Raw genomic sequence first — 23,967 nt, 5'->3', positions numbered from 1 at the left:
CGCTTTCCTCAAACGATGTTATTTCCTTATTGCATATGAAAAGGCAGACTTTATTCTATATGAAAGAGTATAAAACCAGGCAGTAATTACTCACAACAAGTGTAAGATGACTGTTATGATCAAAGGACAAAAAAAGCAAATAAAATTAAAGGGGAAAGAACCAAATCCTTTATCAGGTGGCAAAATAAAATCATGAACGCCACCCCTTTATACTTCTCATGTCAAAACCACAATAGCGTTTAATTAGGAACCCATCAGACCAATTTAACAAAGCAAGTTTCTCCTCAGTGAAACAGTTCCAGCATGTGATGGAACTACACGATATGTTATAGAAAATAAGAGTATATTTGTGGAAACTAGCCTTTATGAAACACAGTTACATTACAACTGTCAGCTATATTACTGAACAGTACTAATTTTTATTGTGTCTCAATGTTTTCATGCCGAAGTATTTCATTAGACCGTCTGTGATGAGTACTCTATTCTGTCAAAGGATTTTACATACTTACAGTTATTCCATCCCTATGCTATCACTATACATGTTTCTTAAAAGCCATTAGCAGAAGCATGATACCAGAAATAAGTACTTATGTAATTCATTGGCTTTAACAAATCAAATGTTGGGAAGCATAAATATATGCCAGCTTTTTGAGAAGGACAAGACTAGAAATTGTCTAGTCAAAAAAAAATCCTGGTTTAGTCTGAAGGCTACCAAGAAACAGTTCTCTAACTAGAATTTTTAACGTAAGAGGGAATGCACACAATTATAAAGCCATTCTTCCTGCTCATTCAGTGGCATCACATGCTGAGAAACCTGTATAGAAGAGAGAAAACAGAGGTGAAATAGTTGGTTATTGGAGAACTGCGTGTATGTTACCTAAAGTGCTATGTAAGCAAAATAATCTGTTTCAGTACTTATATCACTAACATTAGATGACAAACATTCATCATCTGTAATGACAGTTGGTATTCAAAACGTACTATTGAATTTAATTGCATGACAGCAAAATATCCATAAGGGGCACTGAGCCTACAGTTTATACTGAATGAAGCCAAAATTAAAATTAATAACACACCTTACAGGACCATGCTGTAGATATCTAAAGTGTCAGCAGCAATATTAGAATAGGCCCCAACCCTGCCCATGTCATGGGACTGTATCTGTTTACAGTGGGTTTGAATGCATCCACACTGGAAAGCTGTGAAATACAAAATAGTTCAGATGCCTCTTCTTTTAAAGACAGAGACCATGCTTTTAGAATAATAAAAACTAGATTTTCTTCATAAATGATGGAAGAAAAATATCATCTGCATTTGTAATGCATTTTCAATCTCATTCTATCCCTTAGAACCCTCATTTAGAATTTCCACTAAAGCCTGCCCAGCTCTGGAATAGGGATCAGCAGATCAAATTGCCTTGTGGCTAAATATGATCCGTAAGTCAAGTTTTATAGCAATCTGCACGTGGAAACGTGGATACATCGAGTACATGTTCAGCTTTCAAATATCAAGAACTATAGCTGATCTGTATTGGTGATGAAGATGCCACTATCCACATGCTCATTATCATGATAAAAGACCTGCAAAAGGAAACTGTAAAGATGTCACATGATTCTTCTCTTTTTGCTTAGATTTTCAGTTGGCTAAACAATAAAAATCTTACCATCATGGATTTTGGTGCCACTTCCACAGCAAAAACAGTAAGTCCCCTATTACTTAGGCAGTTCTTACTCTGCTCATTGTTGACATGAATAATCACTTTGTTTTCAGACTGCAAGCGAAAAAACATGAAGGAACCCATTAGTCTTAATGGTTAAGTGGCTGCTCTTCATGTAAAAACTACACATTCCTCTTACTTCCTCTGACTTTGCTATTTTATAGGATAGAAATGCTTTTAGGATGCTGATGTCTATTCTCTTTGAAGAGTAACAGTTTCAAATGTACCTTAGCATCATCAGAGCCCAGATCCATCGTCAGAAGTCATTTAAGGCTCGTTCAAATAACTTAAGCACTTATGAAGATGTAACTTGGGAACACCATTTAGTGAGTAAACTATTTGCCACAGAACATTACATATTCTAACCATTTACATAGTTTCAAAAGGTAACTGGACAAATTCATACTAGATTTTAAGTACAAAGAAAATATTTTTGTCTCAAGTAGTCCTCAGACTGCAAATCACTAGAGGCTAAGACAGCGATCTGGAGAAGTGTCACTGGACATTTGCCCAATTTTTGTTTGCAACATCCACTACAGGCCATTTCTGAAGACTTCATTAATAGACATTTTTAAAAATATTTGATGAAATTAATATAAGTATAATCACTTAAAGAAGAGATGCTCTTGCTGAAGCTCTGCAGGAAGGATCCAATATATAAAACTGAAAGCTTGGGTAACAGAAAATTCTTTAACAACCAGTTTATCCCAGACAATACTCAGACACAAGACCTAAAGACATGCTACTGTACCCCGTTATTCAGTTGTCTCCAGATAAATCTGACAGAGACACTGGGAAACATTTGATTCTTAGACAATGCTATCCAACAAGCTCTCTGTATTGAGAAATGGAATAGAAACACAGTTACTTTACACAATCAGCCTTATGCAGCAAAGAAGCTACTATTAGACTGGTAAGGTCTGACCTTAAAAAAAAAAAAAAAAAAAAAAAGCTATCTCTGGTGCTTACAGTACAAAGGGTTTGTGGACAGCAGAGTGCAAATATGGTATCGTTGCAGAAATGTAAACACAATCTAGTGTTAAGCTGCTCATTACTTTGATCTAGCTGCTCTGGCATCACTTTGTTGAAGTCCTCACGTCTACATGGCAGTGAGATAAAAGCAAACAAAAGAATTATCTGTACAGGAAGATACTTACAGCAACAGGAACAAGGTCACAGATATTCACCTAGCACAGAGGGTATATTATAGTAAGTTTGTGCTTTGGATGATGGGAAATGCCTCATTAACTATTTATTTTGGCATATAAATGGGCAGACAGTAGACTTGATACTGCTTACTACCTGAGAAATTTGAGGCTCCTCTATATGCAAGGTCTTTTAATTTCCCCAGCTCACACCCTGACTGGGGAGGGTTAGAAGGCAGACACCTTTCTCTACCCACTGATTAAATACATATGCAAGACTATAATGGAATCCCTCAGGAACTAGCATATTTCCTTAATTTAATTACAGAAATAACAAAGAAACAATTATTTCCATTAAAATCATCAGTACCATAACTGAAGATATAATCAGGCTGCTTGCACTGTGAGAAGATTAAAAGAAGACCGATGCATAAAGCTGCCTTTTTATTATTTCTTTCCAGACATTTACAATACAAAAAAGCCTCCAGTCTACAAATTCTAATGAGATTTTCAGGGAAGTGCAACTATTTGCTTCAATGCAGAACAGAGGTATTTGTGAAACCTAAATGGTATAAATGGCAGTAGTCAGTGATTTTAATCAGACAGCATCCAGTTGCCTCAGTACAGACCTCATCTCCTTCTCTTACATATCCCCAAACATATAAATAACTCCAGTATATCTACCCTAAAGGGCGAAGTGCAGATCTAAACCTGTAGTTCCAAGGAGCCTCGGCATTCAGTCCTAATATTAGTCCACTAACCCACCCCCTTTTGCATGTTTGTCCATTTAAAAATATACTTCTTGCTGTGATCTTTCAAGATTTAAAGCGTCTTAAGTTTAGCATCTTACTGCACTGTATTTATTTACTCACAGTTCCTGATATAAATGAAACTGAGAATGAACAGCACATTCATTAGTATCTATGCAAAAAGGTTTAAAATCTCTGCTTCTCACCAACCACTTTTGCTTGGATTTACAATTGTTAACTTGGATTAGTAATAAAGTAGGCCTGCCAGCCAGTTAACAGTTCCTCTATAATATGCTTCTAAAACACAATCAATGCAAATCACTGCTCTTTTACTTTCTTATACACACTGAAAACATTAAATAACATAAATGCTGTAGTCTTTACTCTTTCTGTAATTGTATTTCCTGTTCTTAATATTTGATTTCTGGTATTATGAACATATTATGTCTCCAATAATTATCAAAATATTGAAAATTTGGAATGTGAACACAAACAAATATTCAGATTCTATATGATACTTAAAACTGCTTGCCTCATAGTAAGCTGTCCCTTCCAAGAACACTGATCCAGACTCTCTTGAATTCTGAGTCATTTGTCAAAAAGAGCTTTGCATCGGCACTTTTTTTTTAAAATTAACTAGATACAGAAACAATATCAGAAATATCAGAAAAAGTAATTCTCAAAAACGATGCAAGGAGGGAAGAAGAACAATAATAATAGACACATAGACAATAATTAACACAAAGTACCTTACAGAAGTCTCATGCCATACCTTATTTTCAATAACAGAAGTGATTCTCCTGCCCGCTTTGTAGGTATAGATGATTATGTTTTCACAGCCATCCATTACTTTGGCCTCTCCTTTATTAACAACAGACTTGCAAATAGCCCTGTTGAGTTGCAAGCTCCCTGCCTCTAGATATATGGCTTTAATTCTGGGTTTGCATTTTTCTGCATAGATGTCGATGACAAAGGGGCATGCCTGCAATGGAGAAAATGAGTTTCATCATCACTTTTTCCTGTAGTTTTTCCCCTCAGATTTTCACCCACAGCTCCTAAGTATTTTCATATATGCTCTGAAGTAGAATTACCCAAATACAAGTATGTCACTGAATATTAAATATTCAAAATCTGAGAGCTGTGGCAATCTTTTAAACCAAATGAAAGCTCAGGACAAATGAACGTTTTTCGTGCCAGTCACAGTACACTCGATATGCAGTTTGGCACATTTGGCTCCAACACAGCAAACCCTTCCTTGGGTAGCAAAACGTACAGGAATTAAGATGAAGTGTGAATGTATTTCAGTGTCTGAAATAAACCTGTCTCCTTTACCTGTCACACTCTTGCTATTTGTGCCACTTCATACAGATTTAAAATATCTGCAATATTGCATTAAGGACTCTGCTCTTACAGTATCTTGGCTAAGATTACTATGTGCAACAACCAGGAGTTTCTATTTTCTTAGACTCAGTAATAGCGCCTCGGTTTCTTTCAAATTGCTACTGGAATCCACTAGGATTTCTCAAGTTCTATCTTTAATTTGTTAGAGGTTCAATGCTCCTGAGATATCAATCTCCTAAATCATTTGAAATCGAGGAATTAAAGAGTTAAGTTATAGACACAAGTTAAGTAGATGTACATTTTTAGATGAATGACTAAAGCGTTTGGAGAGCTATATTGTTCTTTGGAAAGCAAAGACTACAGCCATAAACCACAGCTAGTATAAGGCACAAAACACCTTTTTGAAATTTCTAACTTGATAAAACACTCCCCAAAATCTACTTTCTTAGAAGATAGCTCCCTCTTACGTCTGAAATGCAGAAAGACAGTTTTGTAGTTGCTCTGCTAACCATGCTCAAAGGAAAAGGAGAAAGTGCTCATCATTAAGAAATCATTCACCATGATCTCAAGATTTTCACTGAGACACAACTGATGTCTCTCAACCGTACTGAGTATTTTTGGTTCTGTACATATTTGTTTCACACACATATGTTTTTATATGGTGACTACACTGACCTGATGTAGTTTAACAAAAGTTAAAGATATAATATAATCAGACTATGGTTTTAAACAATCAGCTTTTCTTGGGAATGAAACTTAAATGATTAAATTATTTGCATATTTAATGTTTTCTTTAATTTTTCATAATTTTTTTCTCTTCATTAAAGAGATCCTCTTTCTTTACTGAGAACTATTAACATCAACACAGATACTGTTTCTGTAAAAATAAAATAAAAAAAAAAATAAATCTATAAGCACACAGAAACAGCAGAGAAATAATCCCTGGTCCCGTAAAGTAAACAGTATGCCACCCCAAGCCCCTTCATTAAAATTTTGTGTTGAACGCCTTCAGACACAGTTGTGAAAGGCAACAGTAACAGAAACAGCCATGTCTGAAAACTATGAATTCTGAATCATGTGGGGAAAAAAAAAAGTTATCTTATCCTTATCCAATTCTGTTGTGGTTTGGGCCAGGGAAGTGACTTTTTTAAGCAGAGCAAGTCCTGCATTTTGTAGGTTTGCTGACAGGTCAGTTTACCATTGCTGTCTTCTTACCACTTCCCACGAGCAGGGTGCGTGAATTCTGTCAACAGGTATAACCCAAGATTCCTTCCTCTACAACCCCACAAAATAGTGCCTTTCTCTAAAGCAAAAGGCAAATTTCCTCTTTCAACGTCAGTGTTATCCTAAGAAACAGGATACCGTAATGACTGAAAGTCATAGTGTAAATGCTGTATTAACAGTGTTCAGACTGGATCACTGACCTACTGAAATCAATTTATGACAGACAGAAACAGTACTGCAGTTAAACACGTGCAGCAAGTTGTATGTGAAGCAGTTATTTTTACTATATGGCTATCATACCTCTGTCATTTCTAATGCTTTATTGTAGCCCAGAGACAATAAAGTGACCCAAAGGTCACTAGGATCCCCTTCACGGTCATTGGCTTCCATGAGATTCAAATCCATAAATCCTTGTCTTGTTAGTTCATTCTTCTTCATATCAAAATTCTCTGTTTAAAAAGAAATATAAGGTAGCACTTAACGTCTGTTCTCTCTGCAAACACCCCTTATCCTTCCAAAGCTAAACTCCTGCTTATGTTAATGAGGTTTGAAAGATGGAGCCATCTTGCAGCCTCAGGCTCTCCAGTATTATTTGGGAAAGAATGTCCTTGACCAGGTATGTGCTCTTTGCAGAGCTTCCCTGTGGATTTTAGATAATGACTAGAAACAGCTGGCCCCTTGTATAACCCAAAAGAGGGCAAGATTTCAAAACAGAAAGAGTTCATACTGATTTTTTTTTTTTCTTTTTGCTAGCAGTATTTGTTGTGGTTGAGATTTGCAGAATGGGGTGTATTAGGAATGGGAAATGAAAGTCTGCTGGAGCCAGCACCCTTAGTGCTTGAGGTCCTTGATATAGAAATGATTTACTTAGTTCCTAAAAAGCAATAAAATGCCAGTAATCCTAACACCCCTCTCTAGATAGAATATCATAGATCGACCACTCTAATGTCAGCAAACACATAATTGAAATGTCCTTGTGTCAGAGATTTTTAAAAATGGTTTTCTCATCTTCATAACAATGCTAAATCTTTACTATATATTATTAAAAAGGGATTACCAATTTAATAAATCTATCTAAGGGTACAGATACTATAATAAATGGCTTGAACTTTGGTGTCAAGATTTATGATATTCGTCTGAACCCTTCAACTGATTAATGACCTGGTAAAACATTCACCGTATTCTCTTCTTTCCTCTCTTATACACTTCACACACACCCACCCATCCTACTCATGTTGAGACCAGTGCACAGAGGCATAACACTGACAAAGTCATAAAGTGTGGAATAGCATGTACAGGCATGAAAGGGACAAGAAACTCATATATAGAAAAGTATTTGTGTATGATCTTTCCATCATTTAGGAAAAAATCTAATATCTTAAGAGTGTTTTGGGGAGAAATAATTAGCAGGACTTGCCAGATCTAAAGTATTTTGGCCCAAATTAAAAAAAAAAAAATCTATCAGAGCCCACAAAGGAATTATATCAAACATGACATGGGCCGATATACAATGATATGCCATACTGGCATGTCAGACATGAGTTGCAGAAAAACTGTATTTCTTATAGAAAAGTCTAATTTTCATACAATGGCTTCTAAATTTCCAGTTTGTTCACTCACTGCAGCTAAACTGCCCATGCTTTGAAACCACTGCTTTCATGCACCATACTATCACAGCAGCCTATGGTCACGGGTGGTTGACTTCTCTTAGCCCTGTTATGAGATAAATATGTGCATTCTCAAGGCCTTTGCGAGCTTAAAGCAATGCCACAGAATTCCTTTTTTCTTCAAAATTCACGTTTGTGGCCCAACACTGTTCCTGCAAGCTGGCAGGATGTCCAGTAACATTGATGAGATGTATCAGCAGACAGAAAAGAAAGCACAGCTGCAAGAGTCTTAACTGACTGCCAGCTTCCTCAACTCCCTCACGGATGTCTCAGAATCTCATGGCTGTCATATAACACAATATGGACAAACTGACACATCATATATGAACCTTCAAAAGATGGATTTTTAATGAAAAACTGTTTACATCTTAAGAAAATATATAGTTGCAATAGGCATTTTCTAATGTCTAATTTTCTGAACAATCATCATAAGCGCTAGATGCCATTTTTAAAGTATCACATACACACTACCAAATGTCCCTCTCAACACTTTGTGAGGTATGAAAGCAGTATCAGCTTAGTCTGCAGAAAAGAGATTGATTAAATGAATACCTGTTACAGTTTAATTCACCATATGATCCATGATTAGCAAACTGTAGTTTTTGGCAGCTACAAAATCTTTCACCTACTAAAGTTTGAAATTAGCAATGGGAAGAATTTTCTCAGCAGAAGGTCAGTGGCACACAATCCAGAATGAAGCAAAACAAAGGACAGGAGACTGGAAAAGGAAAAAAAAGAAAAACAAAGGGAGAAGAGAACAATATCTACATGTGTTCTTAGCATAGGCTACAAAATACTCAGTTCTTCTACACTATATACATAGTAGGATGCTATAAACAACAGCTTGCAAGTAGATTGATAGCCCTAATTACTTGTATCAAGCACAGCAATGAACTTACCTTTACATACAGCCCATGCTTCCTCATCACATTTCTCACCACTAGTTCTCAGTTCAAAGAAATTGTATTCCTCCAAACTCAGAAGGCCATTTCCATCCAAATCAATTGTTTCAAATATATCCAATAAAGCAGCTCTAAAAGATGAAAAAGGCAGAACTATTTCCAAACACTTGTTTCCTTTACTGTCTCATAATATTAAGTATTCAGTCTATTTGAGAATATTCTGTACAAACAGTACTTTAGTAACATACAGCTTTTAAAAAGCTAGATGTTATTTGGAGCACACAAGTTTATAATAGTTACCATGCCTATTTGGGAATACGACTCACCGGAACTCTTTGGTCAGAGCCAGTTCTCCATCTTCACCTCTATACACCAGTTTTGCTTCTCCAGCAATTTGTGTTTTTACCTTCTTCAACCTACAGCCTGTTGTAAATGGGAGTAGCCAGTAAACTCCTGATCCAAGCTCCCCTTTCCATCCAAACATCTACTCTTAAAGGAAGACAGACAAGTTTGTAAGTTACTCCTCAAATGATACCTTTCTTTATTACTAGTTATATTCATGCAAAAGTGATTAATTACTTGAAAACACTGGTAATGCTAGGTTCTTTCCTTAAAGAAAACATGTCTACAGTGAGATGCTGTATGATGCTATTTTAAAGAGACAAAAACTAGTGGATCTCTTAGTTATAATAAAAGTTAGAAAACCGTACAAGGACCAGAGATGAGGGGAGAACAGTCATTACTAGAAGTGTCTAATAACAGTCCTATCATTTTTCAGATTTGTAACACCTTTTAATTGTTTAACTTTTAAAACAAAAGCAGCCAGTAGCAGGCTGACAAAACCCACAGAGTTTTTAATTGCCTCCCTGATTTATCAATTTTGTTCAAACTAGCAGCAAAAACTTCCTGTGTAAAAAGTCACAAGTGACTTAGGGTTTAAGAAGCAAGCTGAGTTCCCTGTGGCTTGGAAGGGGGAAGCAAGTTAATGCTGCCATTTCTCCTCCTTTATTTCTGCCATAGGATAAGAATATTCTGTGCACTATGAAGTTCAAAATCATATATATGGCAAGGAGAAAGAAAATTAAAGGAAATTTTAACAAATTTTACCTTTGAAATTTTGTTTTTGAAGGCACAGGAATACAAGTGAGTTTCCACAGAGTATCTATATAGATAGCCAGCAACTCAGCAATACTTGACTACACACCACATGATAATACGGTCCTCACCAGAATTTCATTACTTCCATACACGTCGCTTGCATTTCAGCCCATCCAAAGGGCATAACTAAGACAGTATTACATCTTACCTTGCACAAGTTCTGTCAATTTTGAAAGAGAACATGCACAGAAGAAGGGTTTCTTCTCTCCTCTAGTCTGATTAGGTACAGTTTGAATTCCTGCCAAACACATGGGAACTCACCCATGCAGCATTAACACATACACTGAAGATACAATAATTAAAATAGGAATACAAAACCATCTAACCTCTTTGTTCTGTTGTTCAGTAAAGCTCACAAGCTGTAGATTTTCTTGAGTTTCATTTTCCTTGAGAATATACAAAGCTGTATCCACTGACAACCAATGGTAAGATTTTCCTAAAAAGAAAAGCATTCCCAACACAAATGCTTAATAATAGCACAAAATAGTTTTTCTTTGAACGCCAAAGTAGATATTTCTATAGTATTTATCATATTGATCCCTGTTAATGTAAGATGGAAAAAAAAATCCATTATATGCTATTGGGATTTCCTTCCTATTTAGGCCAATCAGATAAATTGTTCGAAGTCTTGTGATTGTCTTACAATAATGATAATGATTACTATTATGAGTTCTAATATTAAAACCTTTGGTAGTTAAGGAAGCTATATTCATTGTTTTCTATTAGTACAACATTATTGGTTTTTACTTTTCTTTATACTAAGGGTCCTAGATCTTTGCAATTAAGGATGTTAGCAAAATTATATAAAATTCTCTTCTGATCTTCTGTAAAATATTGTTAAACTCATCTTGACTGGAAACCCAGATTATGTGCAAAAGCTAGGGACACTAGAAGATTCGAATCTCAGAAGTATAAGTTTCAATCATTTTTAAGATTTAAATAGCAAGATCTCCCTACATGGCATCACTTATGATTTATTTGTCTGATCATGTATGGTTTGTTTGTCTTGGGTTGGATTGGAACGGAATGGAGGTTTGGTCTTACGGGCCATGTTGAATAGATGCCATTTGAATCTCTTTGATTTCTTGTAGCTGCTCAGTTCCTGAGGGCAATTAATCAATGAGCTATCAAGTGGTCTTCAAGTTAATCAGACCACAGCAAAACAATGAATGCAAGGGCTTAGTTTTTCTACAGTTAGGAGTCAAGAATACTAATGAGTGGCTACATACCACACAACTTTGTTAAAAATTTTAAGATATTTTTGATTTCTCATAAAAAGCTAATTGCTCTGCTAACATGAATCCTTTCCTTACATACCAATATTATGCCTTCCTCTTCACAACAAAACACAAAGATATTTCTATATACAGGACAATAATGTTGTGCAAAACTAGAATTTTTTTTACAAAAGACAAGTAAATACTCTTTTGTTTACACAGAATGTCTGGACAATCCTGCAGCAGAACTATTCTAAGGCACAGTTTAAGAGGGTGCCACATGAAAAAAAGAAAAGTTACAAGCAGAACACTGAGACATTCTGTCACTCAAATCTGTTAGTATCGGACCACGTTTCCTCACCATTAGAAGTCTGTTGATCAGCTTCCCATTTCAGCCAGGTAGTAACTGGAATACGACTACTTTCTGTCAATTATTTACAGTGAAGTTTTTATTACCAACCTCAATCAGAATCAGTCACCAACCTATAGCACAACGGCCAGCCCAGATGACTCTAAAACATCTTTGGGATCTAATGGCTCCTGTTTCACAGGATTAAAGAGGAAATAATCTACTTGGGGAAAAAATAATTCCAACATAGCAACTAAATAAAGCTCCTTGGTAAATCACTGGAGAGAACAAAGCCAGTAGCATTTGGAAAAAAGGCCCACAAAGGCTGACTAATCTCAGGTGGCTCTAATGCTGGGCTTCACTCTTTTAAGATGAAAATTAAAATAGGCAAACTAAGCTATAAATCCATCAGACAAGATTCATAATCAAAACATCAAGATACCATACTGCCATAAAAAGCCATAATCTATTTTAACTATGTACAAAAGTATTTTAGGTGGAGAATACAATATTCACTAAATTTTGTACTGTTGTTTCCCACAAAGTACACCCTAAAGAGAGATACTGCAAACAGTGCTAAAATTTGAATTTTGTAATAAGAAACTTCACAAATCTACGGCCAAAAATAATCTAAGAGGTTGACTGACTAAAGAGAGAAAGATAATGGACCTAGCTGATTTTCACTGCCCAGGCAGTGAGCACAAAATAACTAAGCAGAAAATATGGTGTGACAAGTTAAGTTATATTTTTAGTAGGACTCTGTCAACAGAGAAAAGTATTGCTATATTGCAATATTGCAAAGTATTACAAGTGAGAAAGGGAGAGATATATCAGCAGAAGAGAAAATATTTTTAATAGAGGAAAATTCTCCAAAGAAATACAGATACACTTACCTTCTACCTGACGAACGTTTAAAGGCTTGATGGTAATACATACTGTAGACCTTTGAGGTAAGTGCAACTTGTACTTGTGACTAATGATTTCACCATCTTCTTCTAAGTAGAAGCATCCTTTGGATTGTGCACATTGCCATTCCTGGAAACCAAGCAAATATTAGATGTTGCCTTGATCTTTGATCAAGATAAAAGTGCCTTCTCTGAAATATATTAATTTGTAGTCAATTTTTGCAGAGCAGTTAGTAACATTGCTTCACTTGTGAAAATGCTTGAAAAACATACAGATTACCCCAATGCTCACACAGTTGAAATGAAATTTGAATTGCCGTGAAGAATCAAACTGAACTCATTAAATTCTCTGAACTGTGTGATTTACCACTGAAAGGCTAGAATTTTGCTACATTAGTTCCATCAGGCCAATCAAGCAAAGAACATAACTGATTAGCTGAACAATGAGGAGTTATTTGCTCAGACAAATCACAAACACAAGTACTGGTCAAATTAAGTGGTTCTTCTTGACTTCTGTCAAAGCTATTGGAAAGAAATAAATGGAAAACTACTGTATTTGTGAATAATATGGTTCCTAGAGAAGCCATGATTTTACTGAGATGCTAAAACAGCTACATGCTTCAAATTTTTTTATGTTTTTTTAAACAGCAAGTCCCAATTTGCAATTTCAAATATCATTCAAATGATATTTCTTTAGCAAAATAAAAATAAAGTCCTTGCAGACATATTGTATGCCTTGAGGAACAGAAGATGTTCTTGATTTGCCTTCCCTGGTCTGGATTAAGTCCATGATTTCTAGTCACTTTCCTAGCAATGGAAGATAATGTTTCTGAGCAGACCGTAGCTAAAGGAATCTTCCAGTGTAATCTTAGCAGAGAGCTCTGTCCAGGTGGCTGTACCTATGCTTAGTGTTCAGTGTCACAAGTAAGCTAACACAGATTTGAGAAGAGAGCTTGTAAAAAATGGGAAAGGTGTGCACGCAACTCCCAGTAAGAAGGCTGACTACTAACTCCATCCAAGGTCAAACAGTCTTCATCAAAGTGCTACACTTCATTTCTCCTTTTAAAGAATCAGTTCTCATTACAACGCATTCACACTCAGTTGATGATACTTGACAGTCAATGACCTAAAGGTGACAGGCAAGAATAGGACTTTGCTAGTGTACGTCCATCCGGGATGCCAAGTAACACACTTAGTAATACATGTAGCTGTGATCCTGAATTTAGATTTCTCCATTCGGAACTCTACATTTCTTAAGAATATAAATTACTCATGGACTTATGGATTTAAGAGCCTTCAGTCCTGTGCCACAGTTTTGCCACAGATTTCTGTGGGAACAGGATCAGCTCCTCTATACTAAACATTTCTCATTCAAACATTACCAAATAATCTTCATTATACTTCTTTCTGCTTTAAGAACTTTTTATAAATTAATCAAAACAAAGAGAGAGATGTACTCTGAGAAAACTCACCACCTCTGTTGGCACAGAAAGACTGTAGAATCTAATACTATCTCTCACTTCATTTTCTGCCTCTGAATCACTCTTATAAGTTTCACCCAAATAGCACAAACTCAGCTATGAAAAGAATCTTCACACTAAAGGAATAAAAATATATCATCCTGAAAACATGAATGTGGATAAACACTGAGAATTCCAAATTTTACATAGCTGGAAACTACCTTCATCTCAAATTACTTATGGTTATGGTAAGACTACCCTGTCCCATCCAAGATGTTGATCTAAAGGCAAGAATTATTTTATCCTCAGTACCCCAATAGTTTTGGTAGCATAATGCATCATACCAATTTTAGATGTAAAATTCTGCTAATTATATTTGCATACAGCTGACAATATGGAGTACTTTTAAGTACAAATACTATATACTTTGCAACTCACTTTCTGCTGTTCTTTGGAGGCTTGGGATTTCTAAAGAAAATTAAGATTTTGCTAAGGAATTCTAAGAAACTTTAAAAGTAAACATACTTCCTCAGAGTACAGGCTATCAAAAAGACAAAGATCAATTAAGCTATCTAAAATAAAGGGGGACATCCAATCCCTGATGGAAACTAATATCCAAGTCCCTCCCCTCCCATAATCTTTTCCAGTTAAGATAACATGTTGGATCCAGGGCCTTCATGGAAACCTATCTTCTCTGCCATGAGAGATGCAAAGGGAACAGCATGCTGTTGGAGGAACAACAATCACCAGCTACATCTACACTGAGAAATAAAAGACAGCAAGAAGCAACACCTAGCTGTAAGCTCGTTCCATGGCTCTGTTTCAGACGACTACAACTAGCACTCTTCAAAAAAATGTGTACGCAATTCAAAGAATTTTTCACTTCAGGCACCACTTTCAAAAAGGAACATGGATGTAACTGCACTCGTTTTGGCTTCCTGTGACCTACACTGTCAACATCAACCCATCAGGTTTTATAACCTTGCACACTCCATGCCATGACCTACCCCACAGCTTGTAACATATATTCTTGGTCAGGATGCAGAGACATAAGATTATGAATGGCACTGGAAAATATAATTTCTTAAACCCACAACACTACCACGTGGGTTCTAGGAAAAAAGCAAGAAGTGCCATTTAAAGTGGACACAATCTGCTTGAGAGGGTGCTAGGCCTAAGCCTTGTGGAAATACAGCTACCTGTGCTACTTGGTCCACAGAGTCACAGATCAGTCCCTGGTCACCTTTTACATAGCGGTATAGACCTAATTAACAAGGCCACCTAAAAATTTTATACCGACCTCTACCCAGGAAACTAGATTTCTAGTGACAGGATAAGCAAAAGGGGTGCAATCACAAAGAATAATTAGGAAAGAAGTGAACAGAGACAAAACATTACTGGGACTTAATGGTGAGGGTTAAACATCGAGCAACAGATAGGGTTCTCTCAGTCAAACAAGTGGATAATGGGAGCCGATATTAACATTAGAGTCAACATAAGTCACTGCTAGAATTCGAATATGTAGTTTAGTCTGTTAAATCATTTCTAGTACTACTCCATTCTCAGTAAACTGTTTATTCCAATACTTGCATGACTCCTAACTTTGTCTAAAGTCCATATGCAGTAAATTGAGATATTTCCTTAAAACTTGACACAGCTGAGATAACTGGCTGTTAGCTCATTTAGTCTCTAAACTTAATACCTTACAAAACTGTTTGAAAAATTAATGATATTTCAAAAAGATCAAAGTCAAAAGGTCTGCTAATGAAGCAATATGGCTGTTCTTTGAGACATAAAAGTGCATAAGTTTAAACAGCAGTCCAAATGTGCTATAACTATTCAAAAAGATACTGTGACGATATTCATGTACAAAAATTACTGTAACAGCCACATTCTATTCCCCGCTTCTCACTATGGCAGGGGTCTTCAAACCATCATCTTACAGACAGTCCATGGAGAATGGCTTTGTCCTGTTTGTTTACCTTCCATTTTTCTAGCTGTTATTTCAGATGAGAGACTACTGTTTTTGCAGTTTTGCATTCAGATAGACATCATTACAACAGGGACATCAAACAATCCCAGAAAGCAGAGAAAATAAAATAACTCAAGGAACAACGTGCAGGTTAAGATGTGAGCAACAGTAAGCAAAAGTTTGACAATGCTTTACGAATCAAATACTAAACTGTTATTCTTGCAGGGAGCGTAAGGTGGTGCTATATTCTCTAAATTACCCATGTCAAATTACAAACAGGTATGTAAATATTGGAGGCTAGAAGATGATTTTCTGTTTTGATTTTAGTATGTTCCTTCAAAGCATAACAAAAGTTATCAAATAATAGCTAACACAGTGGGAAATGTTTGTATTAGAAACGTTAATCATAAAGAAATGTTAGGCACTACCTGCGGCTGCCAGTGATGGTCACTGCCCAAATAATGCATTCCACTGCTATTACAACTTAAGTTATTATTGAAATTGTCCACACACTCATGCATAATTCCAGATAAAAAGCAAAGTTTGAGAGGAATTGTTCCTATGATTAAAGCAAAGAACTTCAGTTCAAGGCTTTGTCTTGTACAAACCTGTTCCATATGCACAGAAAAAGTCTCGCTAGTTCAATTGCATGAGGCTATTTCACGGACATGAGTGGGAGCATATAACTGTTTCTTTCAGGAAAAAGACTTTTCTCAAGTATTTCTTTTGCTACCCACTGTGTACACAGGTTTTTCGCTGACTTCAGTAGCGCAGAATGCAAAGGTGAGACTCCTTAGCAGGGATAATTTAGCTACCCAGTGCAGAGGGAAGATTTTAGAACATGATACACAGCTTGCTTTTTCTTTTTTGTTAATGTCTTTCAATCTTGACTAAAACCAACACAAAGAATACTTTGCAGAAGTTTAAGATCTCCATTAGCCATCTTTTAATAAATTGTGATTCAGCTACAGTTGAAGCCCAACAGGTCAGCATGTTGTTTATGCATGTCTGTAGCACTTCTGTAACTGTCTCTTTTTTTCTCCCCAAATTTATTTATATGGCTTTGAACATGTCACAAAACTTCACTGACAAAAAGAAAACACATGGAAGAATGTACTATGAATATATTCCATGTTTTCTAAGGGTTTTTAAAATTTAGACATTCACCATGTTTTGACTTCCACTGTTTTCTTCTGTCAGAAATGTGAAGTCAGCATTGGTCCAACTTCATGATGGCAACATCTTCTTACTGTCCCCAAAAGACAGGTGAACTTCAGGAAAAAAAAATATTTCTGAATACAAGATAAATAAGAAGAATTTTTGGGTGCTAGATTCTGATCCACACCACAAATGAATCACTGTGTATTTATTAAATGATTTTGACAGTTTGCATTGTGCCCTTAATAGTTAGGGTTAAAAAAAAATTAGTAGTTCTACTTATACCTTTTCATGTTTATTGATTTCAGTTTTTGTGTAATGCTAATCAATAGTAATCGATATCTGCAGCTGCTTTTTTTCAGTGAGTTCTTACTAGCTTGCACAAAGAAAGAGGAATCCAATATTGGGAAACTGTGCAATGGTTTTATATACTACCCAACATGTTTGAACAAGGTGAAATTGCAGGTTAAATTGCATGGAGGTCCAGATACCTAAACAGACTGCAAAAAATTCCTTTGAGATTATGTTTTTAAATTTTAATATAGAACAAATGTCACTGTATAGCAATGTCGAAGATATAAAGGACTTTGGAGTTCAATAACAGATACAGAGTTGTTATTTGAAACAAAAATGTAACTCATGAGAACAATCAGTTCAGTTTTCTAGCAGCAGTTATACTATGTGGTCATAACCATTTTTTCCCTTTTATACAGGAGTCTCAAGGTGCACATTTTTAATGTATCCTAGCATTTTCCAGTTAATGTTTTATATTTCTACAGCTATTATTTTCTGTTGAAAGAAAACTAGTAAAGGTTCAGTCAAGAAAGGGAAAACAAAGGGAAAAGATCAATATTAACACTCTACAAATATTGACTTAGCAAAGTGACTTTGTTGTCTTTCTCCCACAGGAATTTATATTGAATGAGTGATTTATTTAAAAGAAAATACTGATAGAACATATTAGTCTAACTAAAAATCAATATTTTCAGGCTATAACATATATTTACAAAGTAATGCCCAACAAACTGAATATGCTCACAGATCTGTTATTTATTTCCAATTACCTTTCATATAAAGGTTTATGATACACAATCTTTCAGGCTACTTAAGCATTTAAAGTTCTCACCAACCTAATAAATTATTAAATTTTAAATTTCTCAAAAAGTCATTAAATGTTTTATCCAACAGTGGTTTCATTTATAAAAACCACACTTTGTTCTATTAAACCTTCACACCTGAAAAATTATTTTCAATAACTAGATGTCAGCAAAACCAACAGTATATAAAAATGTTAATAACAATATGTATCAAGAAACCTCTCAGTAGTTTATAGCTGCCCTTGACAAACTATTAATAAAACATAAGCTAAAAATCAGAGAAAAACGGTTTCTTATTTAAAATGCAATAACATACGTGCCTAGAGGAAAACAGCATAATTTCAATAGGACTAGCTTACATGATACCTTCATTGTGTCTGGCTCAATTAGCTTTGTGTTTCTGTTGCTACTGGCACCCATGCTGATAGTGGTAGAAATGGATGCTTTGCAACTTTGAGCTGATGAGGGTCTTGAAGGAGTTCTACTATCACCTATAAACATAGATATTTTGTTACAATTACATTATTTCAACCCACTCCTAGTGCTATTTGTCATAAAGCCTTACATTTATAGGCATACGGAGAAAAACTGGATGACAAGAACTTCAATCAGATAAGCTGACTTGCCTTATAATTATATAACATTTAATAATTCATTAGCCAAACATCTTTACTTCCCTGACTGTACATCCCATGTGAATGGGCATATGAACAGCAGAACCTGGGAACCAAATCTGCCTAAAGGACAAAAAATTGTTACCACATGATTCTATTTACCTTGGAATCAAGGTAAACCTGTCCAATGTGGATAGGTTTAACCTGCTTCTAATTTAAAGTTATTTCTTTTCAGGACAATATAGTTTCCCTGCCAGACAGCGCATCACTTATATGCACAGTTGCCCAACACAATTACTTCCAAGCCTTTACTTCCTGATTCCTCATGTCGGGGCAACTCTGCTCGTACAATTGTTGATCTAGCTACATAAACTCAGTCTTCATCACTGTTCTGTCATTTTTGCACCTCTTCAGTATTGCCTAGAATTGAAGCAACTTAAAGTAAACAACATGCACTACATGCAAATATTTCACAGATGGTACCTTTGCAGTCTGTTAGCCTGCACTCTTTTTCCAGTCTGAGGAGGTTTTTAAGTATCTTTGTAACTTCAGGAAGAACATTAAACTCTTGTATCGATTGTGCTTTAAAAGTAGCCTCAATAATTGAAACAAACAGACTGCTGATTGATAAATATCTAAGGTTTCATCTCTGATCAGGGAAGGAAATAAATAACTTGCCTATGTTGCAACATCTGAGCATTCACTTTGTCTCTCCCCTCTGGACTGTGTCACATGAGAGTCAACGAAATTCACCCTTAAGAATTTGAGAGCTTCAGAACATAGATGCAGCCAATGTCCATTTGAACATGGAGATCAGTTATTTTACTGAGACATTTATGCAAGTGCCACAGTAAAAATGAATATTAGTTAGTAACATCCTCACTAATCTGAGAAAAATTAAACAAATACTCAACTGTTCATTGACCCAGAGCATGATCTCCAACAGAATGAAAACTCCCAATATGAAATACAAATACCTTTTGTTGGTGCCAGTTTGTGATCAGTTTTCCTTGAGATTCTTGGTGATGGTTTTGACACCGGCAGTGTGATCCCTTCAGAGGACAATTCAGCTTGATTTCCAAACTGCTGTTGCCTCAATCGACTATCAACTTCCAGTTTCTCTCGTGCAGTCTTGCAGCACTGCTCACTGGTTGTCATGTATAACTCACAAAACTTTAGAGAAAGAGAAGTAATCAGTTAAGTGAAACATTCTTACTCACAGTTTTAAGGATTAAAATGTAACATTAATAAGCAAAGGACAGGTCAATAGGTAGAATCATGGAATCCTAGAATGGTTTGGGTTGGAAGGCACCTTAAAGATCATCTAGTTCCAACCCCCCTGCCATGGGCAGTGACACCTTCCACTAGATGAGGTTGGTCAAAGCCCCATCCAGCCTGGCCTTGAACACTTCCAGGGAGGGGGCATCCACAACTTCTCTGGGCAACCCGTTCCAGTGCCTCACCACCCTCACAGAAAAGAATTTTTTCCTAATATCTAGTCTAAATCTACCCTCTTTCAGTTTAAAGAATCCCTCCCCATCTTTCCTGCAAACCCCCTTTAAGTACTGGAAGGCTGCTATAAGATCTCCGCAGAGAGATGTAATACAATTTCTGTTAAAGCACAATATTAATTTTCATTTTCATGAATCAGAGCAACCACTCAAGTGACACAGTAAAATGGAGTCATGATTCAACAAGGAGGTCCAAATACTGAATGAAAATTAAGTGTGACTTTCAACCCAAGAGGTAATTTATAATTCTTTCTAGATATTTGAAGACTGATTTTTTCTTTTTAATATAGGATTTTTAATAGGGGGTTGGTTTTCTTCTATGAAACTATATTTATGCACAAATCTTTTGGACTGTTTATTCAGTTCAAAACTTAGACATGATGTGAGAAAAACTGATAAGGTGTTGCATCTTGAAAATTAGATGTTCACATGTACAATAATGTCCCACACACAAGAAATTATGAAATGTCACAGACATAGCAATTCTCACTGATTAGCCAAGTTTGCTGTCAATGGTCATCTTTAACCTGCCATTCCTTTAACTCTTACCTCCACGCATGCTGTTAGGTTTTGTGCTTACTGTTAGGCTCTGCCTAAAACATTAAGTTCACTTGCAGCAAGTGACCTTTTCAAGGATAATAGCCAGATAAAGTGAGTGAAACAGAAATATATACCTGCCCGTGTTCCAGTACGTAGGCAGTTGGGGGGGGGGGGGGGGCTGGGGTAAGGTCATCAATGGACCAACACATGGAGGTGGTATGTACTGAGTTTGATAATGCTAATACTATCAATAACATCGAGTCAATAACAGAAGAACAAATAATATCACTGTTTGCCATACCTTGTTGTAGTCAAGTTTGCCACTGCAGTTAAAATCAGCTTGTTTAATAATGGCACTCACTTCATCCCGAGTCATTTTTTCACCTCTCTGCAATAAAAAACAACTCAGTTTGGGTTCCTCATCAAGAATGTTGTTCACCTACAGTGCACATTTAATAAAAACACAAAGAAAGATTCTTTTAATATCCTTTCAGGGAATCTTATCTTGCAATAGATTTAAATGGATTTTGACTTGAATCATCAAAATAGAGGTCAACATCATAAAAAATTATGTCCCTACAATACTACTAAATACTGAACAGATTAATTGCATCAGTTTATGCAATTCTGTGGTGTCTTCTGGAAAACCACTGTGAATGACACCTACATCATTTTCAGAAAATATTCCATAACCTGGGGAATCCCAGCTCTCAGTCATTCTTACTTATATTGTAGCACACTAACAACTAAGAGTTAACTTCATAATGGTTAGTTTCACTTATTTACTTGAGCTATCCTGTTATACCAGTCTACACCTGCAATTTAGTTCACTAGAAGAGTTATTCCAGGCATTAATTTGCCTTGCACCTTTCTCTACTTGGAATCATTAGTGTGAAGCCAGAGCAATTTCCCTCCTTTTGGAACCAAGTCTGAATTGCATGTCAGAACACCATCTGGAGTGCCCCACTTGTAATGTGGACATAAGGTACATCTCTCAGGAAGAAAGCATGTCTTCCACAAGGTCCTCCAGCAATTTCCTCTACACAGATGCACAGGGCTGTTAGCAATGACACAGCAATATGCGATTGCTGTACAGAAATCTACTTCACACTTTTCAGCTATAGGTGCACGGTGTAAAACTTGGGACTGAAAACTAACACGAACTTCATTGTTGGTAAACATGTGATGTGGACATATGGTCCCAGAGCCACAGTGGATTGCAATAAATCAAATCCTGATCCTCCCCTCTTTGAACAGCACCAGTTGCTACTGCAGGCACATCTAGTAAGTTCTTCAGTCTGGGTCTATATAAAGCAATGCCCTGACTTTATATAACAATACAGAGTTTGTAGCCCTTCATGGCATAACTACAGTAGCACTCAACGTCTGTTATTTCTATCTTTTGTTATATATAGAATATTTCCTTACCATTGCAACTATATCTTTTTGTTCATACAGAATGAGGATTGAAGGTTCTGCCACAATGTTTGAAGTATACAAATAATTTTGTTTTATTGGGTCAACCACAACAAATATAGTATGTAAATTGTTTGATCCTTCTGTCCCAGTTTGCTCTCCTCTACATTTCCTTGAAATTGTTTTATTCTCACTTTTGAGAACTCTACTAGAATTCTACTGCCAGTCTGGTTTTAATTGTTGCTGCTCCCTAGTGTTTGTGCTGTGCAAGACGATTGGCTTTTACAATGAAGGCGGGGGGGGGGCGGGGTTGGCTGCACAGAGCAAAAAACCTGACAGAACAGAGAAAGAAAATCATTGTAATCATCTGTGATGTATATCAATTAGCTTAAAGTCAGAGCATCAGCTCTACACCAACTTGGAAGACCATTCTGTTTCAGGGGTTTTGTTTGCTTGCTTTGCAGATCCTCAGAGGACCTGGATTTTAATCTTATCAACACTCGTCATTCTAACATACTCTTGCTAATGTTGTCTTTAAAGTTCTACCTCCTACAATCTCATATCATCATAAAAATCTCAGCTGTTATTTTAAAAAAATTCTTTTCTATCCTTTGAGATTATACAATGAAACCTAAAAATATGGGGGCAGTTCAGCAGCTAAATAAGAACTTCCAGATATTTTTTAATGTCATTATTTTAAGCCATATTAAATGACATGTACAGGTAAGCCTTATGACATTTGCATGCTTTGGGTTGATAATGCATAATCTCTAACCAAAGTATTGACCTACCCTAGCACTACTTTAAGACCCCAATGAACTATAAGATCCAGTGAAGTCACTGGCATGACAGAACATCATAGCTGTGATAAAAATAAAGCACTGACCTTAATGTTTTATGTATAACAAAAATATTATTTTTTAACTTTGTATCTGAACATACATAGACAACAACTTGTGAGGGGAGAACAGCAAAGGTATGTCATTAATTCTCTTGGTAAAAGTTCAAAACCCCAAAGGGCCGCAGAGGGGCTCTGTAGAGAATAGAGGGATTTGCACTAACTGAACCAAGGGAGAGACATGTGCTTCCTCTTCTGTTGCTCCACTGCAGTATTGATAGAGAGTTTCAACAAAGCATTCTGTGAAAATGAGAGAAATATTTTTTCTGCCAGCTTCTACCTTCAAGGCACAATTGCTGAAAGGAACAGACAGGTTAGCAACCGCAAGACTGTAAGGGGAAAAACTGAAAGAAAGATCAGATAACCACAGACAATTAGACATAAAATTAAAAAAGAAACAAAACAAAAAAAAACCCAAAAACGTGAATCAGTTATTGATTCTTTTGGTGAGGAATATGTGTTCACACGTTCAGAATAGTTTTCCTGTTTAATTTCCAGAATCTCTACTAATGGTTAAAGATGGATAATTAAGTTTCTACTGATACTTACTGTTGTAAGAATTTTATAAAGTTCATCATGTAAAATATATCCAGTATTATCTGTGTCTATTTTTCCAAATGCTTCGAGCAGTTCAGTTTTTGTAGCTGGTTTTTCTTTTTTTAAAATAGTACAAAAATCATCAAAATTCAGTGTAGTTGTTTGTGAAGTCCAATATTTATTAACTGTCTTCTGACATGGATTTCTGCCAGCCTGTTGAAGTACTGAACAATAAAACATAATATTAACTATATGTTCCAGCTGCCAGCGAAGGAGTTTTTTCAAAACATCCTTTAATCACTTTCCATGTTCAGACTTTTTTTTTAAGCCAAATCAATCCAAGGGAAAAGCAGGTCTAAAGGACAGTTTTGCTTATAGTCTTAATCCTGT

General features: G+C 36.0%; 1 protein-coding gene across 2 annotated transcripts in view; it reads right to left on the bottom strand.

Moving 5' to 3' along the window:
• Nucleotides 1-18: 18 nt before the first annotated feature.
• EFCAB7 (EF-hand calcium binding domain 7) overlaps nt 19-23,967 on the bottom strand; it is a 30,650-nt gene continuing 6,701 nt past the window's right edge. For both annotated transcript variants that reach the window (XM_052800431.1, XM_052800432.1), the window contains exons 3-14: nt 23,590-23,801; nt 21,028-21,114; nt 19,653-19,848; nt 18,428-18,552; nt 12,363-12,504; nt 10,230-10,339; nt 9,072-9,229; nt 8,743-8,876; nt 6,477-6,625; nt 4,384-4,593; nt 1,664-1,771; nt 19-814 (exon numbers count right to left, since the gene is read on the bottom strand). In XM_052800431.1, the coding sequence (XP_052656391.1) occupies nt 740-814; nt 1,664-1,771; nt 4,384-4,593; nt 6,477-6,625; nt 8,743-8,876; nt 9,072-9,229; nt 10,230-10,339; nt 12,363-12,504; nt 18,428-18,552; nt 19,653-19,848; nt 21,028-21,114; nt 23,590-23,801 (1,706 nt within the window). In that variant the 3' untranslated portion in view covers nt 19-739. The remainder of the gene's footprint in view (nt 815-1,663; nt 1,772-4,383; nt 4,594-6,476; nt 6,626-8,742; nt 8,877-9,071; nt 9,230-10,229; nt 10,340-12,362; nt 12,505-18,427; nt 18,553-19,652; nt 19,849-21,027; nt 21,115-23,589; nt 23,802-23,967) is intronic.

This window comes from Harpia harpyja, chromosome 11 (assembly GCF_026419915.1).
Source record: "Harpia harpyja isolate bHarHar1 chromosome 11, bHarHar1 primary haplotype, whole genome shotgun sequence".
In the NCBI taxonomy this organism is placed as follows: domain Eukaryota; kingdom Metazoa; phylum Chordata; class Aves; order Accipitriformes; family Accipitridae; genus Harpia; species Harpia harpyja.
The sequence above is the reverse complement of the archived record's forward strand: the minus strand, read 5'-3'. Positions and strand labels throughout refer to the sequence as shown.